This window comes from Suricata suricatta, chromosome 3 (genome assembly GCF_006229205.1).
Source record: "Suricata suricatta isolate VVHF042 chromosome 3, meerkat_22Aug2017_6uvM2_HiC, whole genome shotgun sequence".
NCBI classification, from domain to species: Eukaryota; Metazoa; Chordata; class Mammalia; order Carnivora; family Herpestidae; genus Suricata; species Suricata suricatta.
In genome coordinates, this window is record NC_043702.1 from 60,612,540 (window position 1) to 60,622,638 (window position 10,099).

Below are 10,099 nucleotides of genomic sequence, written 5' to 3' on the forward strand. Positions count from 1 at the left end.
ATAAATGGACACTTTCCAATAGTCTTTATGTGGGTTCAATATTTCTTATATATTTTTGTTCTCATTAAGAATATTTCCTAGGACATCTTTAATTAGTTGGTTTCAAGTTTTTGAGGCTTGCTGTATGTAAAGCTATCTTAATTATTCTAAATTTCAGTAGAGATCATGGGATGTGTAGTGGTATTTGATATTGACCCAAATGAATTATTTTTCAGCTACTTTTTGCTGAATATGTGCTAAGATGTTATATGTGGCCTTTGTTCTTAGAGTAGGGTAAGAAATTATATATCCTAAGAAATAATGGAAGCAAGGTACACATTAATAACGGCCTCAGAAATGATACAGATAAAATTCACTCAGGGTTTCCAGAAAAGAAAATTCCTTCTAGTCATAATCTGATGGTTCTATAATCTCCAGGGGCTGGAGACCTATAGTGGACAGGATCTCTTATGCCCACTAATTGTGTTAAATGGATTTTAGAGTTGTAAAACCATTCTTGGTAAGTTGATCACTTTTTAGAATAATGGTGGACCACAAAAAGTACGTTTTTTATTAATTTTCCTCCCCCATTACAAAATAAGTGTTTAAATCTATGGATAAAAGTATAGATAGAAGTATACAAAAAGGTAGAAGTATTCAACACCTGGAAATTTATAGTCACTGGCTTTCCTGTTTCATGTTGAAAACATGGAAATCATCTGTGATGGTTTGTGGTTAAACTGCCAGTTGCAACTGATTTGCTGTTGCCTTACTGGGTTCCTGGGAGGAAACTTGGATTTACCCCTGTGAGATAGGGAAGCAACTCTTATCTCTCAATGAATAGTGGAAAGTTTGCAAAGAATTAAGGATTTACTGTCACCTTTTGTTTACTCAGTGTGCTGGTTTCATTGGAGGTAGTTCATTTGAGGGAAAAGTAATAACATCCAAATACATGATATTAAACGGATGGAATCAAAGTAACAAATTAATGGCAATTTTACGTTCTATTGAAAAGAGCTGGTGATTGTTTAATAAAGAGGCAGATACATTTTATTATTATCCTGTAGTTGAATGAACATTAAAATCCCGTAAAACAGAATTTTCTTTTGACTCAGGGACAAGTCGGACACATAGAAAGATTTTTGTGTACCACAGTGTCTGGGAACCCGATATCATTCTAGATTTTAATATTAAATTTGTTATGGTCATTGTCATAAACCTACCATTGCTCCAAAATAATTTCCTCTGAATCTTGGAATTATATAAAAAGGATTATGAATTACATTCACAAGCGCATCTCTTGTGTGCATTTCTTTTAGCAACTAGGCCTCCTGGGATGTGCCATCCAGATGAATTTCAGTGCCAGGCTGATGGTGTCTGCATCCCGAAGAGCTGGGAGTGTGATGGGCACCCAGACTGCATCTCTGGATCAGATGAGCACCGCGGCTGTGCCCCCAAGACCTGCCCTTCAACTCGCTTTCTGTGTGATAATGGGAACTGCATCCACAAAGACTGGCTCTGTGATGGGGACAATGACTGCAGGGATATGAGTGATGAGAAAGACTGCCCTACTCAGGCCTTTCACTGTTCCAGTTGGCAATGGCAATGCCCTGGCCATAGCATCTGTGTGAATCTGAGTGCAGTGTGTGATGGCATCTTTAATTGCCCCAATGGGACAGATGAATCCCCACTTTGCAGTAAGTTTCCTGACCACAGTTTAATGGCCATAAATTCATTTTAATCCGTGGCCTTCTATGCATCACCATTATCAGAGTCTCCATGTAGCTTTAAGGAAGGCATTTCAGTTCCTCTATGAATTCAAATCTGTGTAGGGATAAGAGTCATGGAATTCAAAGAAATCACCACTGGATGATATTTCTCATTAAATCCTTTGCACTTGGTTCTGTGTTTTTACTTCTTTTTTAGAAAAATGAGACTAGATGAGGCCATTAGATTGTCAAACTAATTTTGTTTTGGATTGTGGTCCTACGTTTTTCTAACTTTAATATTTTCTAATTTCAATCAGAACTTGCCAAAAAACAAATGAAGTCCGGGGATTTGTGTGTGCTGTGATTTAAATCCTGTGATTGGCATGTAATCCTAATTGCTGTCCTTTCTTTCTTTCCTCTTTAATTAATGCTCACTCTCAGATGAACCCCAGCCAGGTATGATTGCAAAATATTTTAGATTCTTATGATATTATGTGGATTGTATTCGTGCTGAAAATATTCTAATAATTTTAACTTATTTCCCTCTCTGGAGCATGTTTCATATCATGTCTCTCAAAAATAAGTTAGAGTACGCATGGAAATAGAGGGTATTTGCATTCCAGGCATTTGAATGGACTCTGGGTGGCTTCAGGCATTCACTGCTGCTGTGGCCCTGAAAGCAAGGAGTGATGGCATATTGGTGGATCTGTGCCCTCTAATGTTCTAATTCTTTCCCTTTTCATTTACACCCTTTCATAGACCTTCCAGCCCTTGCTCTTGAATGTCAAAGTCTCATCTTCCATATCTGTGTAGGTAGAAGAAGGTCAGAAGGCAAGTGGGAAGTAATTTAGGTCTCTTTGTATGCTTTATCAATAACAGTTGTGTGTTTTTGATGTCAGCAGTATTTCCCCAAGTTTCTCTCATTGCACTAAATGGAATTATAATAGAAGGTTGTAGTGAAAAAAGTGGTTTAAGTCCAGTGATTGTGGAGGAGAATAAATCCTTAAATAAATTAGAGCATATATTGACTAGCCTGTGGAACTCACCCAAGTGAATAATTGCTCTTAAGCTTTTACCTCAGTGAAGGTGGCATGAGACTATATGACAAATATTGCAACAGAGTGAACCAAAAAAAGCAAAGATTCCTGACTTTCCCCCTTTGTGATTTCTCTTTCTTTATTCTAGACCAGGAGAGCTGCTCAGATTCCAATGGTGGTTGTACTCACCTGTGTATTCAGGGACCCTTTGGGGCTCAATGCTCATGCCCATCAGGATACCTCCTTGCCAATGACTCTAAGACCTGTGAAGACATAAATGAATGTGATGTTCCAGGCTATTGTAGTCAGCATTGTTACAATATGAGAGGTTCTTTCCGGTGCTGGTGTGATAAAGAATACACGTTAGACACTAATGGAAGGACTTGCAAAGTTACAGGTAATAATGGAACTTGAAAGTGAACTACCTCCAGCTAGAGTAACAGCACACCCAAGAGTTTCAAATCAAGTATTGCATGCAGGCATTAGACAATATTGGAGTTGAATCCTGGTTGGTTTATGTAACCTCCTTAAGCCACAGTTTACTGTGCAAGTTAAATAAAATTAATATTCATAAAAATCTTGGCATATTTTGGAAAATAGAAGCTAAATATAAATAGGTAGATGATTTTTTATTTAAAATATCAATGGCTTTCATATTTAAAAATTATTTCTATATCCTATTTAAGCATTTTATATAATGCTTAGTTGAATCAATTCAACCAATATTAATTCAGTTTCTACTGTGTGAAAGTAATTATACTAGGTATTAGGATATTGATTTGGGCTTCACTTCAAAAGTGACCAAATAAAGAAGGTTAACACAAAATAGTTTCATTTTCAAGTAGGAGCCTGAATGAGAGACTGTTCAGGGACAGGTGAAGGGTATGCGCCATGCTAATTAGAAACCTCTGCCACAGCTCAGTGCCTCAAGCAAAACAAAAATATTAAGACAATTCTTGGTATCAGGAAGCCCACATTCTAGGAAGGAAGATAAACAAAATTCAGAAGTAACTACAAAAGTAACAAACACTAAATGGAAGAACGCTTGAGTATAATTCAAGGAAGATAGCTATTTTGGAAAAAGCTTATTTTAAATACTATGAAAATCAGCTAACTATATATAAAGAATGAAGTGATTAAATTAATAAATTAAATAACTTTCCTTATTACTATGGTTTGGAATTACGTCTTCCTTCTGTTATCAAAAGGATTGCATCAAATATTTAAGAGATGTATTAATTGTGGTTGCTCCCATATTCATTGACATTTTTGCATTTTCCTTTTGGACAGCATCCGAAAGTTTGTTGCTACTTGTGGCAAGTCGGAACCAAATTGTTGCTGACAATATTACTTCCCAGGTTCACACTATCTCTTCAATTGTCCAGAATGGTTCTCACATCGTAGCTATTGATTTTGATTCAATCAGCGACCGTGTCTTTTGGTCTGATGGAGGTCAGGGTAAAATCTGGAGTGCATTTCAAAATGGAACAGATAGAAGAGTGGTAAGTACATTTCTATGCCCTGCCTAGTTCTGCTGTGTTGGGACTATTACTCTTACTCATCGGTGAGAGCAGGTCGTACCTCATCCTGGGTAGTTCTCAGTTTTCCATTTGGGCCACATTGCACCCAAGAGGCTTGGGCGTTCATAACTCCCAGTATATGGATGTTTTAGATAAGAATGTGGCCTCTGAAGGTATATCCATAATTCTGAATTCCAGGTCACATAATGCAGACACTTCAGAAAGTCTCTGACATACCTTTTAATTTTCTTTTTTCCTAGTGGATGAGAGCAGAGGAAAATGCAGGGGAGTGAAGGGGTTGCTAAACCTTAGGTTTAATTTATTTATATTTCTCAATCCATCTAGAGTTTCAGTTTCTCGACCCTTGATGATTATGTTTCCTCTGCCCCTTAGGACTTTATTTTATAAATGTTGGCATTTAATCAATAAAGGTATTATTTTGGCATGTGAACATTATAAAGTTTCATTGTGTTGCCAGTTTAGCGAATGGATAGAGCTTTTGTTTAAATGCAAAAACTTTGAAACCAAATGAAAGTTCACACTCACTCAACGATAGAGTTATCTCAGAGTATTTAATTCTACAAAATGTAAATTTTTCGTGGAATGTCCTACTGTTGGTTTGGTGGTTAGCTACATCGAAGACAACATTTTCCAATCCTAACAAACAATCATAGGACAAATTTAGTTGTCTTATTCTAGATTTTCCTAGAACTTCAGTCTACTCACAGAATTATTTACGTATTTCAATTTATTCATTCTTTTTAGAATTCACTCTTAATTCACTTTTTTTCCTTAGATACTTAACAGCGGTGTCACTATGACTGAAAGTATGGTGGTAGATTGGGTAGGTCGCAATCTTTATTGGACAGATTATGCTTTGGAAACAATTGAAGTATCTAAACTGGACGGGAGTCACAGGACTGTGCTGATTTGTAGTAATGTATCAAATCCAAGGGGACTGGCGTTAGATCCCAGAATTAGGTAAGATTCTTTTCCTTTAAATTATATTGCCTTGATGTGTTTATAAGAATAACAATAATGGCATGATATGGCTGATACGTGTATCTTAAAATTTTAAATGAAACCTTGTTTAAACATTTCTATAGAAATGGTAACCATCCAAGCGTTTATTGGTGCCCTTCCTTCATGAGACCAATTGGCTGATCAATTTAAGAACACATTGATTTATTAGCTTGATAATACACCTATTGAATTGATTGTTATAGAATTATATAATTAGGTCTCTACTGGATACATATAGTGGTATTCCATAGATGGGCCAGTTTGCTGTAACATTATACTCATCATTACACAACAAAAAAGCAAGATTTTCCTGCTTTAGTTTTGTGTTTATGTCATGGAAGAAAGATAATTTTTGCTCTCTAGTCCTAAAGAGAAGATGGAATGCTCTCATGTGCTTAAGAAACCTTTGATGGCTTCTTTCCTTAAATTTACTTAAAATTCTTTTCTGTAGGATCATGAGTTAGACAAATTATGCTTGATGGAATACGGACTTCCTGGATGTTATCAAGTATTACACACCAGTGAAATTTATGATGAATCTGATGATGAATAAATTGACTCCTTTATCTTAAAAAATGACAGAGTAGATAAACAAGGCCAGATGGATATTTCCAGATCAACTATTTGTGGATTGTACAGAAACATGAATAGACATTGAAACATTTCATTGCCATAATGTACTGCATGTTCTATGAACATTTTAGAAACACCCAGATGGCTTATGATTGCATTATGATTATGGTTTTAGTTTGTGACACTCAGAGGAAATAATGAATTCTGTATAGATATTCTGAACTGGAGGTGATTTATTTTAAGCAGAGCACAAATATGGTATGTTACTTACAATGGTAATTAATTTCTTTCCACAGTGACCGTTTAATGTTTTGGTCTGACTGGGGCCATCACCCTCGTATTGAACGAGCCAGCATGGATGGCAGTTTGCGCACTGTCATTGTTGCTGACAAGATTTTCTGGCCCAGTGGCATGACTATTGACTATCCCAACAGACTGCTCTATTTCATAGACTCCTATCTTGATTACATAGACTATTGTGATTATAATGGACAACATCGGAGGCAGATGATAGCCAGTGATTTGGTAAGTTGGTATTGACAAACACTACACTGAACCCACCATAGTGCCTTTGTATAAAGCAAATAGGGTAACAAGAAAACTAAGAGATTAGTTTTTATGTCTTAGACATTACAAGGTCAATCCAGGAAATATCAACAGGAGTGAGGGCCAATTCATCTTTTCTTACTAACAAATATTTTTATTCTAGTTCATGGTCAGATTGTGCTATGTTTGGGAAGGCTTAATAGTTCGTGTGATTTAGTTGATCTGTAGAGGCTAATCTGTTTCTATACTTTAAAGTGTGTTAAGCAATTAAGTAATAATTTATATTTAGCTTTCTTAATTAAATCATAGATAGCCTATTATATATTTTATAATTTTAATTATAGTACAATTGATATATAATGCTATATTAGTTTCAGGTATACAACATACTGAGTCAACAATTCTATAATTAATCAACTTATTCAGAAAATTAAGGTGAATTATTTTTTACAAGTTAAATGGGAAAATATACAAAATATGTATTTAGCAAAGAGCCATTATTTAAAATTGTCATTGTTCCTAGTTCCATAGCTTTAAGGGACCCTGGCAGGGCCTTCCTCCCTTCAGGAAGTCTGCATGTAGTCTCTGTCAGATTTATGTGACTCTGTAGTGGCAGAAATAACACTGGATACAGAGTGGTGCTAATAGGGGAGGGGGCTAAGACTTGGGAGTAGGGGATCCAGATAAATCAACCTTACTTTCCGCACTTCAGTGTTGCTTTCATTTCTAAAATGGATGCCCAGGGTAATGACCAGAGTAAAAATGAAAATGACACAGTATTTTGAATGCTATCGTGGGATAATTACAGGTCAAGCAGTGTAATTTTTATCTGTCCCTTGAACAATGACTTAACAATGTCTTAAACAAGTAATGCTATAAGATATTCTTTTCTACATTGTTTACCTTGGTTTGTACTTGTTGGCAAAAATCTGATCCTTCTCTTTGGCTTTACAGATTCTGCGACATCCCTATGCCATAACAGCCTTTGAGGACTCTGTGTACTGGACTGACCGTTCTACTAATCAGGTTTTCCAAGCCAATAAGTGGCATGGTGGAAATCTGTCAGTCATAATTCATAATATTCAGCAGCCCCTGGGGGTTGTTGCTGTTCATCCTGTGAAACAACCTACCAGTAAGTGACACAGCGACACCTGCCTGGGAATAGCTTGGAAAGCACTTATTCTTGTTTGGGCAATATATTTTCCTTTCTTCGTTACTAACCACCACTGTCCTAACATTTTCATTACATTTATTTATCATGGTCAACTAAAAACTTGGATGAAACAACAGATCTAAATTTTGTCATTTTATTCTGTCTCTGACAATTTCCAAATCCCAATCTTCTCAGCTGACAAATGCTGCATAGACCAGATAGTCCCTTAGATCCTTCTATTGCTACCATTCTATGGTCTAAAGGAGCTTATTTTTAGGAGTCATGGCACCAGTGCTGTGTAGTTGGTGTGCTTCCGCTATCCCAAGTCATCCTAGATGTAGATGTGATATATTCCATACATCCTAGAAGTGTGTGTGGCTGGACGATTTAAAAACTTGGCATTGGTAGTGTTCTCTCTGGTGGGAGGAGGGATAAGTCACTTAATATTTACTTAATCTTCTCCCCTCAAAACTCATCATGCTTCAGAATCTGGCCCCTTTTCTTCCTGGTCTCTTCTTCCATTTACTCTTACCATGCTGGACCTCATTTTGGTCCAGAAGCACACGAGGCTACTTCCTACTAGAACACTCCTGGAACACCCCTCCTCCAGATTTCTCCTTGAGTGGCTTCTTTATGTCATTTAGGATTCTATCAAATGCTCCTTGGTGGCCTTTGACCACCCTATTTAAAATAGCCTACCCTTCTCATAATTCATTTGCTCTTTGCCTTCACATCCTGACATACTGTGAGCCTGGGAATCACGCAGTTTCCCTTATTTTAAAAGCAGAGAGACACACAAGGATATCATCAATAGAAAAATAAAGATTACTATCTAACCAAAATTTGGACAATAGTGGATAAATGTCAGGGTCACAAAGGGAACATGCACATTGATTTGATTCATGTAAAAAGAGCTCTTTTTAGCTCATGCATGGAGACACATGTTATTTGGCATCATAGGGAAGAACAAAGTAGTTTAGGGGAAAAAAACCAAACCAACATAGGTAACTCAATCTACTTGTGCCTCTACTGGGGATCTCTGGGAGGACAATAACAGCATGACTATGTGCACTGAGATAAATTAGACATACAATTTTTTTTCGGTACACAACACAATGATTGGTAAATATCCACCGTTATACGTAGTTATGACATTTTGTGTCTGTGTGTGTGATGAGAACTTTTAAGATCTACTCTCGTAGCTACTTTCAAATGTGTAATAAATGCAATGCTGCACATAACATCCCAGGACTTATTTACCCTGTAATTGGAAGTTTATACCTTTTGACCACTTTCATCCATTTTGCCAACTGCCTACTCCATGCATCTCGCAACTGCCAATTTGTTTTGCCAGTTTGGTTTTTCTTAGATTTCACATGTAAGTGAGATCATACAGTATTTGTCTTTATTCTCTCTTACTTATGTCACTCAGTTTATGCTGATTGCAAATGGCAAGATTTTCTTCTTTTTTATGGCTGACTGTGTGTGTGTGTGTGTGTGTGTGTGTGTGTGTGTGTGTGTACACACTACACTTTAATGTGGGAGGTTTTCCATTCACCAATGTTTTCTTTTCTTTTTCCATTACAGGTGAAAATTCATGTGCTTCTTCCCCCTGCAGCCATCTGTGCTTGCTCTCCTCACAGAGGCCACGCCTTTATTCTTGTGTTTGTCCTCCAGGATGGAGTCTTTCTCAGGATTCTGTGACTTGCTTGAAAGGTACCATACGCCCTTTAGTGTGCCCTGAAGGCGGAGACTGCCTTGGTTTCGCAGAGCTACGTAAGCTCTAAGCCACTTGCCCGTGGAATGTGGGCTGTGCTCCCTTTGGTTCGGCACATCTCTGGAGTACACATACCATATGGGGTGACTTAATTGAGCCCCTCAGTTGTAACATAGTTTCTGTGTATAAAGCTCGTATTATGTGTGCATGTGATTCAACAATCCTTACGCTCACGTTTTCTCTTACCTGCTTACAGTTAGACAAGTGGTAATAATAGAAAGCTCCGAATTCTGCATTAAGAAGTAAGAATTCTTAACTTTTGAGTGTTGCTTCCTTCTCTCAGGTTTCTTATCTCATGTATTATAACTAATAGTCAGTGATGAGTGTTCTAGCATAGTTCTTCCGACTCCATTTTCAGTCACTTTAATATCTGGTGTTTTACAATTGAACGTATTCTTTGTATGAAAGATTGTAAGTGATTATTTGAGCAATTTGATCTTCATCTCATCTAAGAGACTTTACTGGGTTGATAGAAATGTATGTGGAGAATTATTATTATTATTAGGGAGTGAGAACAAAAGGGAAAGATAGTCAATCCACAAAAGAGATTTCTGCTGGAATATGTACATGATATAAAATAAAGTCTTTTTATTATTTTATTTATTTATTTTTTAAAGTAGTTTATTGTCAAATTAGTTTCCATACAACACCCAGTGCTCTTCCCCACAAGTGCCCTCCTCCATCACCACCACCTCTTTCCCCCCTCCCCCTTCCCCTTCAACACTCAGTTTGTTTTCAGTATTCAATAGTCTCTCAGGTTTTGAGTCCCTCTCTCTCCTCAA

General features: G+C 36.9%; 1 protein-coding gene across 1 annotated transcript in view; it reads left to right on the forward strand.

Annotated features, from left to right (window-relative positions):
• The window catches only part of LRP2 (LDL receptor related protein 2), a 180,479-nt gene that overhangs the window by 93,284 nt on the left and 77,096 nt on the right, over positions 1 to 10,099 (forward strand). Inside the window, exons 25-31 of the mRNA XM_029933311.1 lie at positions 1,299 to 1,676; positions 2,874 to 3,122; positions 4,016 to 4,227; positions 5,042 to 5,226; positions 6,138 to 6,366; positions 7,342 to 7,519; positions 9,128 to 9,256. Coding sequence (XP_029789171.1) covers positions 1,299 to 1,676; positions 2,874 to 3,122; positions 4,016 to 4,227; positions 5,042 to 5,226; positions 6,138 to 6,366; positions 7,342 to 7,519; positions 9,128 to 9,256 — 1,560 coding nt within the window. The remainder of the gene's footprint in view (positions 1 to 1,298; positions 1,677 to 2,873; positions 3,123 to 4,015; positions 4,228 to 5,041; positions 5,227 to 6,137; positions 6,367 to 7,341; positions 7,520 to 9,127; positions 9,257 to 10,099) is intronic.